This window comes from Salmo trutta, chromosome 17, assembly GCF_901001165.1.
Source record: "Salmo trutta chromosome 17, fSalTru1.1, whole genome shotgun sequence".
Lineage (NCBI taxonomy): Eukaryota > Metazoa > Chordata > Actinopteri > Salmoniformes > Salmonidae > Salmo > Salmo trutta.
Genome location: NC_042973.1, coordinates 19,564,793 through 19,591,485, shown reverse-complemented (window position 1 = coordinate 19,591,485; position 26,693 = coordinate 19,564,793). Strand labels below are relative to the sequence as shown.

General features: G+C 44.4%; 1 protein-coding gene and 1 long non-coding RNA gene across 3 annotated transcripts; both read right to left on the bottom strand.

The window, feature by feature from the left end:
* Positions 1 to 2,276: 2,276 nt before the first annotated feature.
* Positions 2,277 to 3,891, bottom strand: LOC115151814 (uncharacterized). The gene is made up of 2 exons (XR_003867361.1): positions 2,834 to 3,891; positions 2,277 to 2,786 (listed from the first exon to the last, which is right to left on the bottom strand). It is a non-coding gene; the product is annotated as an uncharacterized LOC115151814 (long non-coding RNA).
* Positions 3,892 to 6,479: 2,588 nt separating this feature from the next.
* LOC115151813 (voltage-dependent calcium channel beta subunit-associated regulatory protein) lies at positions 6,480 to 26,661 on the bottom strand. 2 transcript variants are annotated; one of them, XM_029696061.1, is made up of 10 exons: positions 26,522 to 26,661; positions 23,595 to 23,667; positions 21,696 to 21,844; positions 19,040 to 19,101; positions 15,120 to 15,291; positions 12,068 to 12,239; positions 11,516 to 11,686; positions 10,452 to 10,686; positions 9,534 to 9,735; positions 6,480 to 8,504 (listed from the first exon to the last, which is right to left on the bottom strand). In XM_029696061.1, exons 2-10 carry the CDS (start codon positions 23,640 to 23,642, stop codon positions 6,992 to 6,994), a joined length of 2,724 nt encoding a protein of 907 aa, XP_029551921.1. In that variant the 5' UTR covers positions 23,643 to 23,667; positions 26,522 to 26,661; the 3' UTR covers positions 6,480 to 6,991. The 2 variants fall into 2 exon arrangements, with proteins under 2 accessions (XP_029551921.1, XP_029551923.1); XM_029696063.1 differs by lacking the exons at positions 23,595 to 23,667; positions 26,522 to 26,661 and having other exon boundaries at positions 15,120 to 15,286; positions 21,696 to 21,830.
* Positions 26,662 to 26,693: the final 32 nt, after the last annotated feature.

The following is a 26,693-nucleotide window of genomic DNA, read 5'->3' as shown; positions in this document are numbered from 1 at the left end:
TTTTTTTTTGTGCACTTTTATTTATTTATAGAAATATGTCTTTGTTTGAAATGTTTTGGCGCCAAATTGGTGGCAGTTGTGAAAAAAGTCAACCGTTGCAAGAGTTCCAGTGTTAATTTTAAATAATGCCATTGTTGACTAGATGCTTTTTAAATTAATTTGGCTATTTTTCTTAAATCATACAGTATGGTTTATCTACTAGAAACTCATGGACAATATAAACAGATTTAATAAATGAATAGTATATATGAATACATGTTTTAAAAGTTACCATAGATTCTATTAATTACTGAAGATTCCGGTAAATGGTAAATTGGTAAATTACCAGTAGTTTAGCAACCCTAGTGCTAGTGGTTTATTATTTATTATAGTGATAATGTGACTAAGATTTACTCCAATGATTAAAATAACCTATCAGGGAATCTGATTGAATGCTGGCATTTATCATTCTGTCATATTTGCTGATATTGATGGTTATAAGGTTCTTATGGGCTGGGTTTAAACAAGCAGCCCAATTTTTTTCCACTAATTGGTCTTTTGACCAATCACATCAGATGTTTTTACATCAGCTCTTTTCCAGAGCTGATCTGATTGGTTAAAAGACCAATTAGTGAGAAATAAATCTGAATTTGATTGCCTGAGACTGCTACCATACTTTCCCTCCGCTCTGCTATAGACAGGGAATCCTTATCACTGTGGAATCATTATTAATTGATGTGCTTTGGCTCTGGTGCATACAGTGCATTCGGAAAGTTTTCAGACCCCTTGACTTTTTCCACATTTTGTTACGTTACACCCTTATTCTAAAATGTATTAAATCGTTTTTTTCCCTCATCAATCTACACACAATACCCCATAATGACAAACCAAACACAGGTTTAGACATTTTTGCAAATGTATGAAAAAAAAATAAAAAGGACATTTACATAAGTATTCAGACCCTTTACTCAGTACTTTGCACATTTGGCAGCGATTACAGCCTCAAGTATTCTTGGGTATGACGCTACAAGCTTGGCACACCTGTATTTGGGGAGGTTCTCCCATTATTTTCTGCAGATCCTCGCAAGCTCTGGAAGATTGGATGGGGAGCGTCGTTGCACAGCTATTTTAAGGTCTCTCCAGAGATGTTCGGTTGGGTTCAAGTCCAGGCTCTGGCTGGGCCACTCAAGGACATTCAGAGACTTGTCCTGAAGCCACTTCTGCATTATCTTGGCTGTTAGGGTCATTGTCCTGTTGGACGGTGAACCTTCGCCCCCAGTCTGAGGTCCTGAGCACTCTGGAATAGGTTCTCATCAAGGATCTCTGTACTCTGTATCATGGTTTCATCAGACCAGAGAATCTTGTTTCTCATGGTCTGAGAGTCCTTTAGGTGCCTTTTGGCAAACTCCAAGCGGGCTGTCATGTGCATTTTACTGAGGGGTGGCTTCCGTTTGGCCACTCTACCATAAAGGTCTGATTGTTGGAATGCTGCAGAGATGGTTGTCCTTCTGGAAGTTTCTCCCATCTCCACAGAGGAACTCTGGAGTTCTGTCAGAGTGACCATCGGGTTCTTGGTCACCTCCCTGACCAAGGCCCTTCTCCCCCGATTTCTCAGTTAGGCCGGGTGGCCAGCTCTAGGAAGAGTCTTGGTGCTTCCAAACTCCTTCCATTGAAGAATGATGGAGGCCACTGTGTTCTTGGGGACCTTGAATGTTGCAGATCTGTACCTCGACACAATCCTGTCTCGGAGCTCTACGAACAATTCGACCTCATGGCTTGGTTTTTGCTCTGACATGCACTGTCAACTGTGGGACCTTACATAGACAGGCGTGTGCCTTTCTAAATCATGTCAAATCAATTGAATTTACCACAAGTGGACTCCAAGTTGTAGAAACATCTCAATGGATGATCAATGGAAACAGGATGCACCTGAGCTCAATTTCGAGTCTCATAGCAAAGGGTCTGAATACTTAGGTAAATAAGGTATTTCTGTTTTTTCAATTTGCTGAAATTTCTAAAAAACAGTTTTCTCTTTGTCATTATGGGGTATTGTGTGTAGATTGATGAGAACATGATAATTTAATCCATTTTACAATAAGGCTGTAACGTAACAACATGTGTCGACCCTCAACACCTGGAGGGAACAACACACTGGAGTGGGAAGGAAAGATGGGAGAAAGAAGTGAGGGAGGTTGAAGGAAAGAGTTGCAGTCACCTTGCCTTTCTCCTCTTCTCGTCCTCCTCTTCTTTTTCCTCTGAGTACCATTAAAAGGTTGAAATGAGACAAACCACAATCATTAATGCTTCATTCATTTATTTACTGATTGGAAAACCCCAAAATAACATTTTAAATTGTTTGGTCCCTCAAGGCTCAAATAGGTCTGGGTCAACAAAGGCTAAGTTGTTTATAAAGCTCTACTTTTTTAACTAGTTCTTTGAGAAATTGAGCAGTAATAACTAACAAGCAGGAATACAGAAATATATATATTTTTCTTTCATGGAAATAAATTTCACAATCATAGCATATCAGTTAGCATTGCATGACTCCTAAACAAAGGTAGATGTCATAGAATACAAAACCTCTAGAAGTACCAGTGCTGATTTAAATGTCTATGTTCTGCCTCAAACAAAGTGTCGACCAACAACCATGGAATCATTTGGTACAGTAGTTCTGAGAAACATGGCGATATGTATTAAAATGGTTAATTGTCATGCAAACCTATGCACCGTAATGCATCAATGCATTGGACAGGCTACTTGTTAGTATACAAAAAGTATTTGACCAGTGTCCCCAGTTACGTCTACACCTAATAAAAGACATAGACTACATTATCTCCTCCAGTTATGTCTACACCTAATAAAAGACATAGACTACATTATCTCCTCCAGTTATGTCTACACCTAATAAAAGACATAGACTACATTATCTCCTCCAGTTATGTCTACACCTAATAAAAGGCATAGACTACATTATCTCCTCCAGTTATGTCTACACCTAATAAAAGGCATAGACTACATTAGCTCCTCCAACATTGTGCTTGTATCTCACAACAAAGTTAATTTCTGTACAAATGTACTAATTTGTTCGCCCCTCTAGTCTTTTTCATTAAGTTGGAGTTTTCACCCCCTTTCTTCCATCAATTCAACTAAATGGCAGAAATGATGCACTATACCTCTAATTTCTGACAATAATCAGAGAATGCTAAGTGACCAGTAACCTCAAAGGCATCTGATCTTGTTTGTTCCTAAGGTGACTGGCTGAAGGATTGGTCTTTTTCCTTCCTTGATGATGTTCCAACACCTCCATAAAGGCACCTGGTAATGACACAATATTGTGCTGAAACGTGAAGCCCCTGGGTTTCCCATGGTGACGTAATGTGCACTGATGTGTGGGCTAAGTGAAGGAGTCACTAGCCTCTCCACACTAGAAGACAAATTCAAGCCCTCTCACCACCTTTCATCTTGAGCATTGTTTGTCTAATGAGGGAAGGTGCCTTCTGCCTGTGAGTCCACTCTGCTATAACAAGGAGCTGTCTGATCTCCATGTTAGAGGAAACAGATCTGATTCCCCAGGACTGTGAAGTAGCACAATCACACCCAAACATAGGGAAATGACAGCTAGAAATATCTCCCTCTTTTCCAATTACAGAAATGTCTATCTTTATTGCAATGGCAGGTAGCCTAGCAGTTAGAGAGGCGAGCCAGCATCTGGAGGGTTGCCAGTTTGTGTCCCAGGTCTGCTGGGAAAAATCTGTCAGGAACAGAGTTAGCAACCGAAGGGTTGCTAATATCAAATCCTAGATGCCATTGCCTGCCGTTGTGCCCTTGACCAAGGCACTTAACTCCCCCACAACAACTGCTCCACAGGTGCCCAGTGTGGCAGCCCCTTGCACCAACCTGTGTGTGTGTGTGTATATATATATATATATATGTATTCATATGTATGTATATGTATATATGTATGTATATATATATATATATATATATATATATATATATGTGTGTGTGTGTGTGTGTGTGTGTGTGTGTGTGTGTGTGTGTGTGTGTGTGTGTGTGTGTGTGTGTGTGTATGGGTGTGTGTACAGGTAACTGCCAAAACATAGGAAACACCAACAAAGTGTCTTAAGGCATTGGGCCACCATGAGACAGAACAGCTTCAATGCACCTTGGCATAGATTCTATAAGTGTCTGAAACTCTATTGGAGGGATGTGACACCATTCTTCCATGAGAAATACCACCATTTGGTGTTTTGTTGATAGTGGTGGAAAACACTGTTTCGCGCGCCGCTCCAGAATCTCCCATACTGTAAGAGTTAAATTGGGTTGATATCTGGTGACTGAGATGGCCATAGCATATGGTTTACATTGTTTTCCTGCTCATCAAACCATTCAGTGACCACTCGTGCCCTGTGGATGGGGGCATTGTCATTCTATGGGAGCGTTTCCATGGTAGCCAAAATAATGGCCTCCCCAGCACTTTTATACATTTATTTATTTTAAATTGTTATTTAACCTTTATTTAACTAGGCAAGTCAGATAAATGACCCTAAGCATGCTTGGATGTTAATCGTTTAACTCAGAAGCACCTGCTTTCAATATACATTGAATCCATCATTTTGGCAGTTATCTGTATGCGTGTCTTTCGGAGGGGTTGGGATAAAGCAGAAGTCAAATTTCGGTTGGACCTTGTGTACAATTGACCAATAAAGTGATCTTAATCTTAATTGTGTTACACCCTCAGCCAGAGACCAAGCAGAGAGGACTACTAAGGGAGGGGGACCCCTTCGTTTTTTGATTCATATTCAGCACCTTTTCCTGCAGCATTTTCCTCTGAACGTGAAGCAATAACTAGCTTCTGAGGAAACTGGGGATAAAGTTTACAGTACTGTTAAACCAAAGTTTCTTTTGAATTTACGATAACATACCTGTAAGTTACTGTAATAAAAGGTACAGTAACTGGCTGCCAGCAAGTTACCGTAAAAACAACAGGATTTTTTTACAGTTTGGGTCAGAGAGCTGGGAGCCAGAGCTGCTGCTGCTGACTGTAGCATGTGGGAGAAGCAGCACACTCCCATCCATTACACAGCTAAGTGCAAAATAGTTTCCAAGGTAATTCTGGAACGGGCATGCCATTCCTTGCCTTCTTTTGGCCCATAAAACATAATCTGATAATGCGGTTATACTTGAATGGCAGCATTGGGTGGCAAAGTCTATACAGAGGAAGTCAGAGGAGAAAATGTGGAATTTGTTCTGGTTTGGAAGTGCAGTCCTTATAGCCCAGGGGGATCGCTGCTGCGTTGTCTACTTTCACAGAAGGAGGGGGAAACAACAGAATATAAGCAAACAAAAAAAGCCTGTTCGGTGAACCCATGCACGAGAAAGCATGAAGAAATTCAATTAACGCAAATGTCTGCGAGAGCAACATTGGCCCCATTCAAAGCCTTAATTTAAACTGTTATAGCTATAGACCTGCACTAACCAACACTGTTGGGGGAGGCCAAGGGAGCCTGCCTTTGATATGTGCTCCTAACAGAGTTGTCAGTAACACTACTACAATCCCTCTATTTGCAGACTAGGTTTTTCTGACACAGAAATTAGTCAAAAACCTGGAATTTAACTCTCACCCTGGCCTCCTGTAAGCCACTTATTGTCACAAGCAGAGGAAATATGAACCGAGCATAGACACATTTAAATCAAATCTGTCAACAATTAATACAATGGCATTGAACAACATGTCCTAACAACCATAACTTTTCTGGAAAGCAGTTTTCCCCTTTAAGAACATCTTTGAATAGAAACATGAGTCCAGACATTCAGCGACAGGGACATTTGATGAAGGATAATGCTCTGATCCAGAGTGGATATGATGAGGCTGTAATTATATAAATGCTGTAATATAGTCAGTGTCCAAATTAGGAGAGCCTCGGCCCGCGTCATATCCATTTAATGACAGCGTATGAGAAACAATTCATCTTCTCCATCAACTTCATGGTCGACTGTCATCTGTTCCTAGTCCCATAGATTCTGATTCAATTACATCAAGATTCAACAGAAATCTGGACGAAAACATTCAATCATACATTACAATTTACGGAATTGCTTCAATTAATGACCAATACGGTGCTGAAGTAGTAGATTACTATATTCATATGTCCCGAGAAACATGTTCAAACTAATATGTGGACAATGTGAAATTTGGCTTAAAAAAATATCAGGGATACCTAATCATTTGTAAAACAATTATGATGACTTCAAGAGTCAAAATGCCACATGGAAAGAATATGACATATGTCAATGGCCAAAGACAACATATATCCGGAGCCATATGTAACAAATGAAGTGATGAAAAAGTCATGGAAACATAGATAAACCTATTTTGATATTCAGCCAGGACTGGTCTATAGGGCCCAGGTAAACTTTGTATCCAGATCTTTAGATGTTTAATAGCACCTGGTTTCACAGTGGATAGACTAGTGCAGAGGGCATACTGGCTCTTAAAGGGAAAATCCCCCCCCCCCCCCAAAAGAATCCATAATTATTACACTTTTTTTCCATTAATCGGCTGATTAATGATTTATACAGTCCCAAAATGCTATTGGCCTTTCAAGAAGCAAAGTGTCATCATGATGATGTGGCCAGTGACACTTTGCTTCTTGAAAGTCCAATATCTTGGAAACCTGACTGCTGACATGCTAAACCTTTTGGTACTGTATCAACAGTGGACTAATGAAAAAAAATACCAAAAGATAGTTTGAGTGGCGTGTCCCTTTAACATTGTCACTTCTCTCAGAGGAGAAAGGAATCATAGCAGTCAGAGACACCACGGTACTGTAGACACTATCTAGGGGTGGATTCTTCAGCTAGTCTACATGATACTGTATAGTGTAGCCTGTTTTCATGTTACGGGTCTAGAACATGCTAATTCAGACAGAGACATCGCAGTTACCTGGCACAGACTGAAATCAAATCAAACACAAAGATCAGGGAGGAGTGGTGGAGGACTGGAGACATGCTACACTGGGCTGTGGTCGGGGGAGGCGTGAGTGACTGTCACCATACACTCAGTCACCGCCGTCGGGTCCTTTGTCCGTCGCAGGCCCGTGTACAGCCGCTCGTCCAGGGTGGCGCTCAGCTTGTCCGTCAGCTCGGCTGTGATGGTCTGTGGGCCGTAGCCCTTGTCAGGGGGCTGGGGGGGCTCATCAGGTGGCTCAAGGGGGTGTTCTGCCTGCCTAGTGTCCTCCTGGGGGTCGGGCTGCTCCCCTAGCAGACCATCTCTCTCTGGGACAGGGGGAGGGGAACAGGACGCCATCCCTTTGTCGTCTGTGATGGTCACGGTGCTACTGCCACAGCTACTGCTGGGACTCTCTCTCCTGTCTCCTTCCTCCACCTCGGCACTTTCTGCCCCTCCCGCCACCACTGCCTCAGCCTTGGGCGTCTGGGGGGTGCTGGGGGTCCCCTCGCTGGCCTCCTCGTCAGGCGCACTGATGATGCGTGGAAGCGTGCTGTGGTAGCCTGTGTCCAGCGGGTAGTTGACGCTATCGCCTCGTCGGAGGGGGTTCCGCTGCCTCTCAAAGGAGTGGTACTGGTAGCGAACGCCTGGGTCACTGTACTGCTTGTGGCGCTGCCACTGCTTGCGGAGGTGGATGCGCGAGCGATGTTTCTTCGGCGTCTCCTGCTGGTCAAACTGGGGGTCGTGGCGGAGGAACTCGTGGAAGAGCGCGTCCGTCTTCTCGTCGATGCTGTAGTCACGGTGGTGAATTGATAAGGGGGGGTGGGGGTGCGGCTGCACCTCTCGTGGGGTGAACATCTGACCGTACGGAGACCAGCCCAGGGGAGACCTGGCCGTTTCTATGGTCATGCCGCCCATTGCACCCGCCGGCGTCTCCTCGTCTGGCTCTTCCTCGAAGATGCGGACCTCGAAGCTCTCGACCACCGTGCCAGTGCGCCCTGCACTGGTGAAGTAGTGTCTCTTCTCCAAGGCCGACCTGTCTATACTGCCACTGCTGCCACTACTGCCAAACAGTCTCAGCTCCTCTGGCGCCCGTGATGGAGCCTCTATAGACATATAGCCACTGTCCATCTGCATTAACTTACGGTTCCCTGACTCCCCGTCACTGCCCCTCTCTGACTTCACACTGTCCTGCTTCCCCCCTTTCTCCTTCTCTCCCATCCCTTCATCCATGGGCAGCTCCACATCCCCCTTGGGCCCATCCCCGATGTCCTGGGAGAGGTAACTGGGCAGCCCCCCCCTCTTGGTCTGCCCCCTCAGAGAGCAGACACTGTCAGCATCGCTGCGGACAGAGTCCCTGTCGTTGTTGTTGATCTGGTCTGAGGAGCCGTACTGCTCCAGGGAGGCCCGGAGCGTCCAGATGTCTCTGTACAGGGCCTGGTGGTCTGATGCCGAGCTTTCCTGTCTACAGTCCCCCAGGCTCGCTGCCTCGTCCTGGGGCTCTGGGGACAAGCCGATCACCTCCAGCCCCTGGCCCCTGCTGCAGCTGGGTTCCACCACCACCTCTACCTCTAACCTGTGGTGACACACACAAGTACGAAGACAGGCGCACGCATGCACACACACACACACACACACACACACACACACACACACACACACACACACACACACACACACACACACAGTACAAGAGTCAGTCACAGAGCACTCTCATGACGCCCATACACACATCTGATGTCTGATGTTTGCAGCCGCTGTGATTACAAGTGGTCACCATGACTTGCAATGGTATTAGCATGTTGTCCACGAACCACTGAATTGCAATGCACCAATGTCATGTGCTTTGCAAATGTGTTGAACCTCCCTACATTGTGATCTTACTGGTCACGGTTATTTAGGAGGAAAAAAATTTATTTGTACAATTTCCGAAAGATAACCAAACAAAAACATCATTACTTTTACGAGATGTGTTTGTGCCGCCATGTGCATTAGTAGCACAATTGAACTTATTTACATTCGTTTTTACCTACACTTGTATGTTGACTCCATATTGACGTTGAGGTTTTAAGTTTTGACTGACTTTTCTTAGAGGATGTACAATCATCGCAAATTGAATTATGAGGCATTTCAGGCCCCAAAGTGAACATAATTGTACATTCGCAAACTCCATTAAAAACAAGGGCTGAGGGGCTTACGTTGCAAACTTCCCTTGCTTGGCTAATCATTTGGACCGACGACAGATATGGCCGCGGGGATTCCCCCAAGGGCGTAAGCGAGGGTAAGCGGACGAGGGTGTGTCTTTCATGAGTTGAAACGCAGCCATTGACCCTGACAACTATTCCTGTCCATCACTCTGCGTCAGCGATGGAATGGGCTAGCTTGTTAAGCAGCTGTGGGTAAAAGTTGCCAGTAGGCACAGATCTAGGATCAGCTTACTCTCCCCAAATCCTGACCTTAACAGGAAAAAATATGCAAAACTGACCTATCAGTGTCTAGAGGCAACTGTGACTAATTCTTCCGTTAAGGAGAGAGGCACCATCTACTGTAGTGATGACGGAGGCAAAGCAGTGGGGTGGAAGGATGGTGAGGGAATTAAAGATACCTGCCGAGGGAGGGTGGTGGCGTGGGGGGGGAGGAGGGGGGCAGGAGGCAGGCCGAGGCTGAGGGGCGGCAGGGGTGATAGGTGGCGTCCTGGGTGCTGGCAATGTACTGGATAAGGTCAATGTGGTGGTCGTCGCTATCCTCCTGGTCCATGCTCTCGCTGGCAGCGCGCTGCCGCTGGAACTGCCTCCTCTTAGGGGACCCTGACACACAGAGACAGAGGACCTTACACATTAGTCCGAGGGTACAGAGGGACATGGGATGGAAAAGGACGTTGGCACAAACATTCACCATAGTGAATGTTCAGCATATCTGAAGACAGCATCAAAATTTATCTGGAGGTGACATATGTGTCACAATGATGTCATGAAGAGATCCCAGCAGGCTTTGAGATATTTTGGGGGTGTTAGTCCTGTGTGCTCTGTTGTTCCCTGAGTATAGGGGAAGCGGGAAAGGGAGTGGTATGTGTGTTTGTGTATGAGGGGATCTGTGGGGAGGCTTCAGTTAGACTCACAATGCCTTGGAAGAGAAGAGCCCTACGTCATAAAACCATCTGTTAGCGTGTGAGCACAGTGTGAGAGCCCTGTGTACATGTTTGTGTGTTATTGTGCACTATGCACCTTGCCAGTATGGTGAAGCCTCTTAAAGTGGGACCTCATTCTTAAGAGGCATTGTCTTTTTCCACAACGGAACAGGAGCCGGTTTCCCAAAAGCATCTTAAGGTTAAGTTCATTGTGGTTCTAATGATGAACTTAGCCTTAAGATGCTTTTGTTAAACCAGGCCCAGATCAAAATAGAATTTGTACACTAAATCCAAAAAACAAACGATCATGTAAATCCAAGCTGATGCTCCATCAATCTGTACATAAGCATATCATCATAACATAATAATAGATATTAAAAGCCAAGTGTCCTGTACCTCTGGTGTCCAGACTGGAGGCCCGCTGGCTGCTGTCTAGCTTCCACTTCTTGATCTTGAAGTATGGGCTGGCTCCCTCCAGGCTGGCATGGCGCCTCAGCTTGGTGAAGAACTGCAGCACAGGGCCCTGCCCCACCCCTGTGCCAGGAGATGCACCCGTCACAGACGTCACCGACGCCCCTTCACTCAAAGACGGACTTCCCCCATTCCTGGAGCCAGACACCATCACCTCAATCTGGGGGAGAGAGAGGGAGGGGATATAAGGGAGTTGTCCATATTGTGTGGACAACAATAAAATATGACAGATACTCTAAGAACAAATAGAAGTTGATATAAATATGTGATTTTAATCTCTCTCTCCTTCCTCCCAAGGTTAAGAAAAACAAAAATTATACAATTTTCCATGCAACTGTTAACTTTCTCCTATCTACCACGGAGAGGGAGAGTGGGGCCAGTGAGCAGCCAGGAGCCATGAGCAAATGTGGGGAGCAGCGGTGTCTGTAATCTCCCTTGACAAGGCTGTTCCAGAGGCTCTCCCTTATTTATCCATCATCCTCCACCACTGTTGTCATTAAGACAGAGAGACTAGGGACACTGTGGATCCACACTCCTTACTTCTCCTCTCACACATCAGAGGCTTCATAATAACCTCTTGGCTTCAATGTTCACTCAAGCTTAGTGTGTGCTATTGTGTGTGTGCAACACATTTGTATATTTCCAATCATGTCAATTCTCCATTTAAATGATCTAACTCCAATTCTATATGCACATTTCAAAGCTGATCCAAGAAATTAATCAAATAAAAATGATATTCTCTATTCAGACCCATCATACACATGACTAGTGGCGAACTGTATTCCATAGTAAAATGTTAATTAAAACATAAAGGTTTAGATTCAACCCAACAACACTGCCATTCAGCCCTGTCATATGTAGGTAGACACTTTGTATGTGATGATGAATGATTAACCGAGTCTCTTAACGTAGTGTTCAATATTGCACATAATATAAAATGTGATTGGTTGATTATTGGGTTGATTGACAGATAGGGGTAAGTGACTCACGCTGCTGGTGCTGGGCTCCTTGGGACCCGGGGCCAGGGGACTCTCACTGAAGCTGGTGTCCACCACCGAGTTAAGGGTGTCCCCAGGGAGGGCTGAGCTGGGGCTGACACTCAGACTGGTCAATGCTGTCTGGGGCAGGGGACACAGGGGCCGTCGGGCACACAAAGCCGGCTACACACACACGCCAACACACACAAATGCAAACATACACGCAAACACATGCACATACACAGAATATACACCATCAAGGCACAGCCAGGAGGATACAAATACACAGACTGAATTCTACATCGGGACTGGGAGCGGTCGTTAGCCTAGTAGCTAGTGACAAATCAAGTTCAAGCAAGTCCATCGCAAAATGACTGAGAAACCTCAGATAATTGCAAAATCAATGTATATGGCCCATTGGAATGAGGAAGCAGAATTATCCATGGGCTGCATTTGATAGGCTTGATACATGTTGTGGGCCCCACATTGATGGATGGCCTAATGGGCCCAGTCATGACTAATGATGTATCACTGCTAATAGCAGCACAGTAGACCGGCTGTCACCTGGAAGATGGAGAGGCTGGACTTGGCGGCGGGGCGGGTCGTCATGGCGATGCTGTTCTCGGATGACTCACACTCGTGGATGGTGACAATCTTGAGGGCCAGTGGCGGGATGTGGAGGTGTGTGAGTCGCGCATTCTTCAGGTGGTGGAAGTCACCCTCGGTCAACGTAAACCTGAAGTGGAAAGGGGTTGAGAAACATGACAAACAGTTCAGAGAGTTAGAGGCTGACACAATAGAAGTGCTGCTGTCACTTTCAAGGAATGTTATTATATCCTACTCCTTGGGACCTGCAGGGAGTGAAGGGTTTTCTTCTCAACTATCACTACACCTGATTTCACTAATCATCAAGTGTTTCATTTGTTGGATCAAGCCTTTTAGTACTGGGCAGGAACACACTGAGGAATTCTCACTTCAAACTCAAGACTCAGCTGTATTGTGTATTTTGCCCTACAGAATATGTCTCAACCCTCATTTGCACATCAGAATGAGGTGGGGCTCAAGCAAAGAATTCGGACAGTCAGAGAGAGAGTGAGAGCGAGAGAGAGAGAGAAAGATTTAGAGAGAGGGAGAGAGAGACAGCACATGAGTGGAGAAGGACCGCCTCCTCTCAATGAAGCCACGGAAATTCAAGGCCGACCTCGGTACCGTAGGCATGGTTAGCAGAAAACAGGATCCCCCATTATAGTGAATGGAAAAATGGCAATCTTCATGGCCAATGTTTGTATACGTAACTAAATAAAAATTCAAAGACAATCATGGTACCAATAATTGCTTCTAAAAAACAGATAAAAACTACATACACACAAGTATGTGGACACCCATTCATTAGTGGATTTGGTTATTTCAGCCACACCCGTTGCTGACAGGTGTATAAAATCGAGCACACAGCCATGCAATCTCCATAGACAAACATTTGCAGTAGAATGGCCTTACTGAAGAGCTCAGTGACTTTCAAAATATCACCGTCATAGGATGCCACCTTTCCAACAAGTCAGTTCCTAAAATTTCTGCCCTGCTAGAGCTGCCCCGGTCAACTGTAAGTGCTGTTATTGTGAAGTGGAAACGCCTAGGAGCAACAACGGCTCAGACGCAACGTGGTAGGCTACACAAGCTCACAGAACGGGACAGCGGAGTGCTGAAGTGTGTAAAAATTGTCTGTCCTCGGTTGCAGCAGTCACTACTAATTTCAAAACTGTCTCTGGAAGCAACGTCAGCACAAGAACTGTTCAATGCAAGCTCCGTGAAATGGGTTTCCATGGCCGAGCAGCCGCACACAAGCTTAAGATCACCATGCACAATGCCAAGCGTCGGTTGGAGTGGTGTAAAGCTTGCCGCCATTGGACTCTGGAGCAGTGGAAACACGTTCACTGGAGTGATGAATCACGCTTCACCATCTGGCAGTCCGATGGACAAATCTGGGTTTGGTGGATGCTAGGAAAACGCTACCTGCCCAAATGCATAGTGCCAACTGTAAAATTTGGTGGAAAAGGAATAATGGTCTGGGGCTGTTTTTCATGGTTCGGGCTAGGCCCCTTAGTTCCAGTGAAGGGAAATCTTAACGCTACAGCATTCTAGACAATTCTGTGCTTCCAACTTTGTCGCAACAGTTTGAGGAAGGCCCATTCCAGTTTAAGCATGACTACGCCCCCTGTGCACAAAGCGAGATCCATAAAAAAATGGTTTGTTGAGATCGGTGTGGAAGAATTTGACTGGCCTGCACAGAGCCCTGACCTCAGCTCCATCGAACACCTTTGGGATGAATTGGAACGCCGACTGCGAGCCAAGCTTCATTGCCCAACATCAGAGCCCAACTTCACTAATGCACGTGGCTGACTGGAAGCAAGTCCCCACAGCAATGTTCCAACATTTAGTGGAAAGCCTTCCCAGAAGAGTGGAGGCAAAGGGGGGACCAACTCCATATTAATGCCCATAATTGTGGAATGAGATGTTTGACGAGCAGGTGTCCACATACTTCTGGTCATGTAGTGTATGTCCTTAAACCAATTAATAAAAAATTGCATAGAGAAGTAGTAATAAGGATAATTTATTTGCTAATGGCAGCCTGTAGTACTCCGGTCGCCCTTCAACTTGATTTACTCATTGAGAGGGGGTAGCACTGTGCTAGCCTGCAACGTCACTTCCTGGAGTAGCTCAAACTGCACGTTATCAAAGATTGTCTATTATATTGACAAGATAGTCAAGTGACCGATCTAAGAATGGAAATACATGTCCTCAAAGATGGAAGGCAAGCAGGAGGAGGCAAGATCAGGTGGGACCATTCAAACCAATGACAGGGTAGATATGCTTATGAACAGCAGGACATAGAGATAGATATATGAGTCATCTTTGTAACTGCACCATTATAGCATCTGTGACAGTGCCATTTAGGCCTTCTTATTTTTCATTGGCTGATTGCTCCCAAGTCATCCCACCTCCATAAAAAAAAAATCAAAACTTTGTGGGCTTATTTCGTGGACAGATTTTGGGCTGAGTAAAACCTCTCGCTTCACCTCTTCCTCTCTGATTTTATTTCTCCCTGAGAAGCCATCATAACCAACATTTGGCTTCAATGCGCTATTGAGGCTTCACATAGGAATGAATGGTGTCATGTGATCGATGGCTTTGTCCATTCATATATTCAGTCATTGGATCATACAGAGCTTTGTTACCATACCATACATAATACATTATGAAAGTAGGCTACACCGCAAAATTATGTTATGCAAGTATGTCTGCATTTTGGAAATCCTTTCTATGAATAATGTGTGTATGATGCATTTTCAGAGCATCAGTCCCTATTATTACCTTATAATAAAGCATCATAACAGCTCTTCCAACTGCCTTTATTATGTATTACACAGATGGCTCTTACAAAGTGTCTCCATAATGTCTTCTAATGTAACAAAGTAAGAGCCAATCTTTTCACCGGTTTTAAACACACAAACAGCTTGTTGCTAAGGCCATCGTTGTATTATATTGTAGAATATGAGCGTATTCAGAGTAGTCTACTGCGGGGGAGTGAGTGGGTGTCTGGCGGAGGAATCTGTCTGACCTACGGCCTTTCTCCTGGGCCTTCTTGCCGTGGTCGAAGAGTGCCACCTCATTGAAAGAGACGCGGCGGCCACCCTGGGTGCCTGTGGACAGGAAGCGCTCTGTCTCCATGTCCACGTGGGAGCTTGCGGCCGATAGACAGTCTGACTCGTCTACACGGATGGTGATCTGTCCTGGGGGGGTGAGAGAGGGAGGGAGGGAGGGAGTTCAGTGTCTGGTGGAAGGTTGGTCAATGGAAGAATCGAACCTATGATCCAGGCAAGCACCATGCTAAGTGTGTGCATGTATATACAGTGAGGGAAAAAAGTATTTGATCCCCTGCTGATTTTGTACGTTTACCCACTGACAAAGAAATGATCAGTCTATAATTTTAATGGTAGGTTTATTTGAACAGTGAGTGACAGAATAACAACAAAATAATCCAGAAAAACGCATGTCAAAAATGTTATAAATTGATTTGCATTTTAATGAGAGAAATAAGTATTTGACCTCCTCTCAATCAGAAAGATTTATGGCTCCCAGGTGTCTTTTATACAGGTAACGAGCTGAGATTAGGAGCACACTCTTAAAGGGAGTGCTCCTAATCTCAGTTTGTTACCTGTATAAAAGACACCTGTCCACAGAAGCAATCAATCAGATTCCAAACTCTCCACCATGGCTAAGACCAAAGAGCTCTCCAAGGATGTCAGGGACAAGATTATAGACCTACACAAGGCTGGATTGGGCTACAAGACCATCGCCAAGCAGCTTGGTGAGAAGGTGACAACAGTTGGTGCGATTATTCGCAAATTAAAGAAACACAAAAGAACTGTCAATCTCCCTCGGCCTGGGGCTCCATGCAAGATCTCACCTCGTGGAGTTGCAATGATCATGAGAACGGTGAGGAATCAGCCCAGAACTACTCGGGAGGATCTTGTCAATGATCTCAAGGCAGCTGGGATCATAGTCACCAAGAAAACAATTGGTAACACACTACGCCGTGAAGGACTGAAATCTTGCAGCGCCCGCAAGGTCCCCCTGCTCAAGAAAGCACATATACATGCCCGTCTGAAGTTTGCCAATGAACATCTGAATGATTCAGAGGACAACTTGGTGAAAGTTTTGTGGTCAGATGAGACCAAAATGGAGCTCTTTGGCATCAACTCAACTCGCTGTTTTTGGAGGAGGAGGAATGCTGCCTATGACCCCAAGAACACCATCCTCACCATCAAACATGGAGGTGGAAACATTATGCTTTGGGGGTGTTTTTCTGCTAAGGGGACAGGACAACTTCACCGCATCAAAGGGACGATGGACGGGGCCATGTACCGTCAAATCTTGGGTGAGAACCTCCTTCCCTCAGCCAGGGCATTGAAAATGGGTCGTGGATGGGTATTCCAGCATGACAATGACCCAAAACACACGGCCAAGGCAACAAAGGAGTGGCTCAAGAAGAAGCACATTAAGGTCCTGGAGTGGCCTAGCCAGTCTCCAGACATTAATCCCATAGAAAATCTGTGGAGGGAGCTGAAGGTTCGAGTTGCCAAACATCAGCCTCGAAACCTTAATGACTTGGAGAATATCTGCAAAGAGGAGTGGGACAAAATCCCTCCTGAGATGTGTGCAAACCTGGTGGCAATCTACAAGAAATGTCTGACCTCTGATTGCCAACAAGGGTTTTGCCACCAAGTACTAAGTCATGTTTTGCAGAGGGGTCAAATACTTATTTCCCTCATTAAAATGCAAATCATTTTATAACATTTTTGACATGCGTTTTTCTGGATTTTTTTGTTGTTATTCTGTCTCTCACTGTTCAAATAAACCTACCATTAAAATTACAGACTGATCATTTCTTTGTCAGAGGGAAAACGTACAAAATCAGCAGGGGATCAAATACTATTTTCCGTCACTGTATGTATGACATGCACTTTTCAAAATAGAACTTTGTTTGTTCTAATATATTCAGGACAAAGCAGATATGATATTGTGTACTAAATGTCCCTTGCCTTAGGTAATTACTTTGTCTCGCTTCATGAATGTAAATGTACTCCCGAATTATTATATCCAGGAGAGAGCTGAGATCCTCAGATAAACCACATTGAAATGTCTGTATATACAGTGTATTCAGAAAGTTTTCAGATCCCTTGACTTTTTCCACATTGTTACGTTACAGCCTTATTCTAAAATCTATTAAATAGTTTTTTTCTCATCATCAATCTACACACAATATCTCATAATGACAAAGCAAAGACACTTGATTTTTTTTGTTGCAAATTAAGCCAAAAAAATATAAAAAAATATCACATTTAGATAAGTATTCAGACCCTTTACTCAGTTCTATGTTGAAGCACCTTTGGCAGCGATTACAGCCTCAAGTCTTCTTGGGTATGATGCTACAAGCTTGGCATACCTGTATTTGGGGAGTTTTTTTCTCCCATTATTTTCTGCAGATCCGCTCAAGCTCCGTCTGGTTGGATGGGGAGCGTCACTGCACGGCTATTTTTAGATCTCTCCAGAGATGTTAGATCGGGTTCAAGTCCGGGCTCTGGCTGGGCCACTCAAGGGCATTCAGACACTTGTCCCAAAGCCACTTCTGCATTGTCTTGGATATATGCTTAGGGTCATTGTCCTGTTGGAAGGTGAACCTTCGACCCTGTCTGAGGTCCTGAGCGCTCTGTAGAAGGTTTTCATCAAAGATCTCTGTACTGTGCTCCGTTTCCAGTCCCTGCCGCTGAAAACATCCCCACAGCATGATGCCGCCGCCACCATGCTTCACCGTAGGGATGGTGCCAGGTTTCCTCCAGACGTGAGTCTTGGCATTCAGACCAAAGAGTTCAATCTTGGTTTCATCAGACCAGAGAATCTTTTTTCTCATGGTCTGAGCGTCTTTTAGGTGCCTTTTGGCAAACTCCAAGTGGCCTGTCATGTGCCTTTTCCTGAGGAGTGGATTCCGTCTGGCCACTCTACCACAAAGGCTTGATTGGTGGAATGCTGCAGAGATGGTTGTCCTTTTGGAAGGTTCTCCCATCTCCACAGAGGAACTCTGGAGCTCTTTCAGAGTGACCATCGGGTTCTTGGTCACCTCTCTGACCAAGGCCCTTCTTCCCCGATTACTCAGTTTGGCCAGGCGGCCAGCTCTAGGAAGAGTCTTGGTGGTTCCAAACTTCTTCCATTTAAGAATGATGGAGGCTACTGTGTTCTTGGGGACCTTCAATGATGCAGAATTGTTTTGGTACCCTTCCCCAGATCTGTGCCTCGACTCAATCCTGTCTTGGAGCTCTACAGACAATTCCTTTGACCTCATGGCTTGTTTTTTTTCTCTGACATGCACTGTCAAATGTGGGACCTTATGTAGACAGGTGTGTGCCTTTCCAAATCATGTCCAATCAATTGAATATACCACAGGTGGACTCCAATCAAGTTGTGGAAACATCTCAAGGATGATCAATGGAAACAGGATGCACCTGAGCTCAATTTTGAGTCTCATAGCAAAGGGTCTGAATCCTTACGTAAATAAGGTATTACTGTTTTTATTTTTTTACTGTTTTCGCTTTATCATTGTGGGGTATTGTGTGTATATTGATGCGGGAAAAAAATATTGAATTCATTTTAGAATAAGGCCGTAACTTAACAAAATGTGGAGAAAGTCAAGGGCTCTGAATACTTTCCGAATGCACCGTACATGGCATGACTGCATACTGTAGCAGAGGAGCACGGCTTCACTTTCACAGAACCTTTTGTTCTTGGGTTAGTACAGTACATAGCAATATGGTCAATGCCCATGGGTGTTTACTGGAGACAACAAAGAAACCCTGATGGAGGCAAGCCGAAACATTAGTGACTTTAAATCAATAATTTGCATTGAAGCAAGAGTGTTTTATTCAGCTTCTATACATTATTTTTCCAAGTGCTGACAAATGAGAAACGGGGGTTTTGATTTACCATGTACTGGCTGAGACTCCTCCATGTAGCTGGTGTTGGTTTTCTCAGGGTCGTCGCTGGCCCTGCAGCACAGAGGAGCACCGATCAATGCACAGATATCTTTACCCCTGAAGTCTATAGCTACGTCTCAAATAACACCCTATTCTGTATGTAGTGCACAACTTCTGACCAGAGTCGCATCAAAAGTTGTGCCCTACATCTAGAATAAGGTGTCATTTGAAATATAGCCATATGCTAAGCCCTAGACTGTAGGCGAGCTGACAGGAGCACATAGAGAGGACAAACATACTCTCACAGCAAGGTCAATCTGACTAGTAGCAGCATAATCAATGCACATGTAAATCATGTCAGGTGACATGGAAACCTTCAGGGAAAATGGGCCTCTTGACCTCTTCAGTAGAGAATGGGATGTCAGTTCTATACTATGGGTTTTCTTTCTAATACTAATACAGAGTATTATTTCTACTAATAAATATTACAAATTAGATCTCTATGAATGCCTACTATGATACAAATGAAATATATGCAGTTCTCTTCATAATAACTTCTCTAAGGGGAGGAATTCTCCCTATTATATTATCTGTAATTGCCCTAAATTCATTGATGCACTGTGTTTTTGACTCCCACCACAGCCTTATTCTGGAGCAGTAGAGCAGCGGAGATCTCTTCTCTGTCAGAGTGTCTGTGGTTCCTTTATGCTATATTAGAATGCTGTTCATCGACTACAGCTCAGCATTTAACACCATAGTACCCTCCAAACTCGTCATTAAGCTCGTGACCCTGGGTCTCGACCCCGCCCTGTGCAACTGGGTCCTGGACTTCCTGACGGGCCGCCCCCAGGTGGTGAGGGTAGGTAACAACATCTCCACCCCACTGATCCTCAACACTGGGGCCCCACAAGGGTGTGTTCTCAGCCCTCTCCTGTACTCCCTGTTCACCCATGACTGCGTGGCCATGCACGCCTCCAACTCAATCATCAAGTTTGCAGATGACACTACAGTGGTAGGCTTGATTACCAACAACGACGAGACAGCCTACAGGGAGGAGGTGAGGGCCCTCGGAGTGTGGTGTCAGGAAAATAACCTCACACTCAATGTCAACAAAACAAATAAGATGATCGTGGACTTCAGGAAACAGCAGAGGGAGCAGCCCCCTATTTACATCGACGGGACAGCAGTGGAGAAGTTGGAAAGTTTTAAGTTCCTCGGCGTACACATCACGGACAAACTGAAATGGTCCACCCACACAGACAGCGTGGGTGGACCATTTAATAATGAAAAAATGGATGTAATAAATGTATCACTAGCCACTTTAAACAATGCCACTTTATATAATGTTTACATACCCTACATTACTCATCTCATATGTATGTACTGTACTCTATACCATCTACTGCATCTTGCCTATGCTGTTCGGCCATCACTCATTCATATATTTTTATGTACATATTCTTATTCATTCCTTTACACTTGTGTGTATAAGGTAGTTGTTGTGAGATTGTTAGGTTAGATTACTTGTTAGATATTACTGCATGGTCGGAACTAGAAGCACAAGCATTTCGCTACACTCACATTAACATCTGCTAACCATGTGTATGTGACAAATAAAATTTGATTTGATATTTCAGTAAAAAGTCATGAGGGGGTGTGGTATATGGCCAATATACTATGGCTAAGGGCTGTTCTTAGGTACGACGCAACGCGGATGACTTATTGCTATTATAAACTGGTTACCAACGTAATTAGAGTAGTACAAATAAATGTTTTGTCATCCCTGTGGTTTATGGTCTGATATACAATCAGCATTCAGTGCTCAAACCACCCAGTTCATAATATCTGTGTGAGAATGACTTGAGGGATTTATCTGGCTGCCCGGCTCTGTGCTTTCATTTCCTCTGTGTGTGTGTGTGTGTGTGTGTGTGTGTGTGTGTGTGTGTGTGTGTGTGTGTGTGTGTGTGTGTGTGTGTGCGCGCTGCTGCTAGAGCTTATGACAGTATGAGACGCAAAATGAATCAGCGTTGATGGCTGCTATGAAATCTCATTACACTCATCATTTGTACCAGTCTGCACTACTCTATCCCGGCCAGCCTGCAGCCTGCCACTGCCTGACTCTGCTACTGTGTACTGAGAAGAGAGGAGCATGGAAATGGAATAAACATATCATATACAAATAGAAGTCTGTATCTCTCAGACATAACATATACAGAAAAGGTGCTATTTCTAAACGAAGACGATTAAAAATCACTTACAAATGAATATAATGATGTTTCCATGTTAGATCAACAGTGGTCTGTAGACAGACAATAGAACTCAATAATAACGGAATGCACTGTACAGTCTTTTTTTTACCATACTTACAACATGCATTGTTACATCTCTGCATGCACTCTATGTCAGAGGGATGGACACACGTGCATACAGGATTTGAATGGTCTCCATCTCACTCATAGACATGCATAGTCACTAAACCAGGCATACTAGTGCCGTGGTTACTGTACCACCAACGGAATTTTACTCTGCCCGGAGTACCCTCTCATGTGCATTTTACCACTAAGCCTATGTTCTCATGAGTCTTCTCAAGTACCCCGTGTGGATAGGCCAAGTACCCCCAGGGTCCTAGTACCACTGGTTGGGAACCACTGGACTAGTGGTCTGACCTGGCATGGCGGCAGTCTCCATCACAGCAACGTCTGCAGACGATCAGCAGGACAGACAGCAGGACCAGTGTTCCCCCCAGGAAGATAGACAGGAGCACCAGCAGTAGGACGTAACCATCCTGTTGTTTACCAGGCTCAAATGGGACCCCCTGGAAAAACATGGGAGAGAGGATGAGGGAAAGCAGGAACTGTATACTAGTGACAAAGCTGTAGGGATGTGAAGGACTGATGGAAGAATGGAATATAATAGAACTAATCAAGGTGGTTAAACCAGGGATAAAAAGAAAAGAACCCTTGGAACTATAAAACATGCCCCCCTTCAGACAATTACATTTAATCTCCATATATTATTCAATCTATTGTTTCAGATTGAGGTTTGGTAGATCATACCCTGCCTGTGTGTCATGCTACTGTTGTTAGCGGTGAGTGGGCGGAGGGAGAGTATGCACAGGTGTGCTCATTGTTCTGGGGTTGAGACGATAAGTGCACGGCTATAAGATCCTGAGAGGTATGGGGGTTTACTGAGAGGGAGACGGGGTGGAGACCTGAGTCACTAAGACTGTGTGTGTGTGTGTGGAGGGAAGAGAAGAGAAAAAACACAGAGCCATGCATCTTCCCACATGAACATCAAAGCCCAGAGAGAAGCCACTTGTAGAAGGGCCTCTTGGTTAACTCTTCCGCTGGTCCCTTTGTGAGCAGGCTATTCAGGTGAAACAAGGCAGCAGGAGCGCTAAATGGAAGAAAAAAAGCAACACTGCGCTTCTCTACACTTCCCTCTGTAACAGTTTTTCTTTTAATTGCTTTATCTTGTTAGAGAGCAATTATTACACTCCATACATGCTTATACCTATTGGGTAAGACCAGGAATGGTTAGACTGATCACAAAAAAAGCCACATCTCAGTCAGGAAGTGTTTGGATGTGAAAAACACACAATGCTACGAGAAAGGCCTCCCTAAACAGCCCACTGGGCAGAGGCATTACCTTACCAATTACAGCATGCAGCTTAAAGCCATTGATTTACCCCCACTGGTTTGTGCACCATGAATCTATAAACGCCACAGAGGTATTAATCCATTGAGGCCTGTGCTATTAACCTGTCTGCACCTAAGACAGGAAAATATGCTCTGAGGGGTGGGCTGGAACTGACTAAGATTTTAGGGTGTCTAGCTGTCTGACTAAGACAGTTTAGGTTTCATCAAAAATGTCAGACTCTGAATGAGGTTGGACTCGATAGAATTATGTGTAGTCTATCTAAAAGCTTTTGGATCAGCCAAGGCAGAATGCCTTTTCCACTGGCCAGATAGTAAAATTTTACCTTGCCAGCACCACATCAAGTCACTCTGGCTCTAGGGTGTGTGCTATGTGTGGGTAATTGAAAAGGCAACATAGCTGAGCATTGGCATCTGCTCTGTTGATGCCCTACTATCAAAACAAATGCTTGGAAACTAGCTAGTTCAATCAGAAACGAATTTCTGCAGCTTCTTTGATCCATTGCATTGTTAGATGCAAAGCGCTCAAGAGAAGCAGCAGTACACAGCTGTTATACAGTGGTATGCTGCTCAAGTACATCTGTTTAATACCACAGACACATAGTAACCAAGGTTAACAACTGTACCATACACTCAGTAATATGCATGGTACCCCAGCGTTAATGACCGCTGACACTGATGTCAGATTGTAAATTCTCTAAAAGGGGAAATTAAACTCGAGATTAGATCAGGGATTCAATTATTTCAGGCACAGACCAGGATGTTCTCTCTATTAGCCAGTAAGGCTATATAGAAGGAGAACACAGTCAGCTCGAGCAGTTAGCAGAGCACACACAAACACACAGGCATGCACACACGGCTCACACACAACGGAAGGAGGATGAGGAGGGGGTCTTGGCAATGACTTACGGTGGAGTTCTCGGTGAGTCTGATCCAGACAGTAGACTCATTGCTCATGGTCCAGGCGAGCGTGAGCGTCCCCCTGAGACAACAGACAACAGGAAGTTAGGAAGCTAAGGGAACACACCACAAAACACTCCACAGAGATTTGGACACCGGTTCTGCTCTCCTCACTGACAGACATGCAGTCAGAACACAGGCAGCTGGGTAGAAATGTTTGTTTGATATCGCACATATCTACTGTAAATATATCTGCAGATACATGTTCCTCTTTAAAATAATTGATGAATATGCAGAAAAGCAAAACAGAATAATACAGGCCAGTCATAGGCCAACTTTATCAACCTGTTCGAAAAGTGCCTTTTAAACTGAACATATACAGTAAAGAACATATACCAATATATATGTACGTATACTGTAGCTTCACATATTTGTCCATACATGAATGACTACAAATGTCAACATCTCCAGACATGAGAGACTATAAAAGACTGTGGCAAAAAGCATAACCAAAAGTGTCTGCTGAATGGTAAGAGTCATTAGCCTAGCATCTCTCTCTCTCTCTCTCTCTCTCTCTCAGCTATGGCCTGACGCGTTCCCTCACACACAGCAGATCCTAGCCATTGCTGCTTCCGACCACACTGCATACAGTGTACACACGCCCCTGACATGTGCTGGAGCTGCCTGTCGTAGTGTCTTACCCTGATGGAGGGCTGTGTGCAGCAGCTCTGGATGTTGGGGTCTCCCTGCTCAACTCTTCCTCAGCTCCCTTGCTGCATTCTCAGCCTGCCTCTGCCCACCCACCTGGCTGGCCAGCCTTCTCAGGGCTGTTTTGTCCTCTCAGCATAGGCTTGCCTAGGCTCTGACCAGAAGCTCAGCTGCTTAGGAAGCAACAACAACAAGGCATCGGCAATCAGATATGGCTGTGCCTCTGCCCAGTCGTGATCCATCCTACCGATCCTCGACTTTGGTGATGTCATCTATAAAATAGCCTCCAACACTCTACTCAACAAACTGGATGCAGTCTATCACAGTGCCATCCATTTTGTCACCAAAGCCCCATACACTAAATTTAGCAGACACTCTTACCCAGAGCAACTTACAGTAGTGAATGCATGCATTTCTAAAAAATGTTTTCCTGTGCTGGCCCCCCATGGGAATCAAACCCACAACCCTGGCATTGCAAACACCATGCTCTACCAACTGAGCTACAGGGAAGGATAGCAGGTACTCTTATCCAGAGCAACTTACATTTCAATTCATTTCATACATTTTTTTTCTGTACTAGCCCCACGTGGGAATCGAACCCACAACCCTGGCATTGCAAACACAATGCTCTACCAACTGAGCCACAGGGAGGACACTACCCACCGTTGCGACCTGTACGCACTCGTTGGTCGGCCCTCGCTTCATACTCGTCGCCAAACCCACTGGCTACAGGTTATCTACAAGTCTCTGCTAGGTAAAGCCCCGCCTTATCTCAGCTCACTGGTCACCATAGCAGCACCCACTCGTAGCACACGCTCCAGCAGGTATATCTCACTGGTCACCCCCAAAGCCAATTCCTCCTTTGGTCGTCTTTCCTTCCAGTTCTCTGCTGCCAATGACTGGAACGAACTGCAAAAATCTCTGAAGCTGGAGACTCATATCTCCCTCACTAGCTTTAAGCACCAGCTGTCAGGGCAGCTCACAGATCACTGCACCTGTACATAGCCCATCTGTAAACAGCCCATCTATCTACCTACCTCATCCCCATACTGTATTTATTTATTTATCTTGCTCCTTTGCTCTCCAGTATCTCTACTTGCACATTCAGCTTATGCACATCTACCATTCCAGTGTTTAATTGCTATATTGTAATTACTTCGCCACCATGGCCTATTTATTACCTTAACTTACCTCATTTGCACTCACTGTATATAGACTTTTTGTTTTCTTTTGTTCTACTGTATTATTGACTGTATGTTTTGTTTATTCCATGTGTAACTCTGTGTTGTTGTGTGTCGAATTGCTATGCTTTATCTTGGCCAGGTCGCAGTTGCAAATGAGAACTTGTTCTCAACTAGCCTACCTGGTTAAATAAAGGTGAAATAAATAAAAATAGATTAGGACCTAAATCATTTATTTAAATTGACTGATTTCCTTACATGAACTGTAAATCGTTGAAATTGTTGCATGTTGCGTTTATATTTTGCCTATATGTTAAGTAGCCTACTGTAAAACCATGCATGCAAATAAGTCACTCATTATTTATAGTTCACCACCTGTCTGAATGCTGTTACATGCATAATCATCCACGATGTCTATGATTTACAGTGTGACTGCTCAGTTGACTGCTTGGTGGTAGTAAACTGAAAATGATTATTGATAATTCTCCACTAGTCTCCCTGGATCTGCTGCATTCCTCATAAACTGCTACGCAATAGACATTTCAAAATACTTTGAATCCCAAATGTTACCTTATGTTGTTTGCCGTTGTTGTTATAAAGAGCACATAACATCTGCATTGATCGTCTCTTTCCTTTGTACAGTCCATGACGTTGGGATGCATTGGCTTTGATCAACAGAAAAGTATAGCGATCGCTAATAGCGTATCGACTGCATATTCCTATAGCAAGAACGCGTCTCTGTGCGTGCCTGATAATCTACAGGCTATTCTATTCTATATTTGATTATATTTATGTCAAATAATTATAGAAAAACGGCCCTTGCGCTGCCAGCTGTTTCCATTCTTTCTACAGGGACTGTCTGCAATATCACCGATTTAAACTGGTATTCATTGAAAACAGTGAGATGGATTTTGAAATCGTCATACCGACAGTAATCGATTAAATACAATACTAAAATCTCCTGATTTTAATGTGGAACCGATAGGCTAAGGTTTGATGTCCATCACAAACGTGACTTTGCAAAAAAAAGAAAGAAATGCCACTCACCTAATTAAAATTGAGGTGGTCCATGTGAGGGAACTTAGGCAGAAGCCAATAGCGCCAAAACCTTCGCCGAACACTTAAAGTCTGATTTAAAAGCAAAAACTATTTATGAATGAAACCCTATGGCTTAAGACACACCCACCACCCGGGACGCACCACGTGACGTAAGTGATTG

What these genes read in the sequence shown, in the direction of transcription:
- LOC115151813 (XM_029696061.1), bottom strand. Translation starts at nt 23,642, where the DNA reads ATGAGCAATGAGTCTACTGTCTGGATCAGACTCACCGAGAACTCCACC. An exon ending in GCCCAGGAGAAAGGCCGTAG is followed by an intron (nt 12,240 to 15,119) that starts GTCAGACAGATT and finishes TTTCCACTTCAG; the next exon opens with GTTTACGTTGACCGAGGGTG. An exon ending in CTCCAGTCTGGACACCAGAG is followed by an intron (nt 9,736 to 10,451) that starts GTACAGGACACT and finishes TCTGTGTGTCAG; the next exon opens with GGTCCCCTAAGAGGAGGCAG.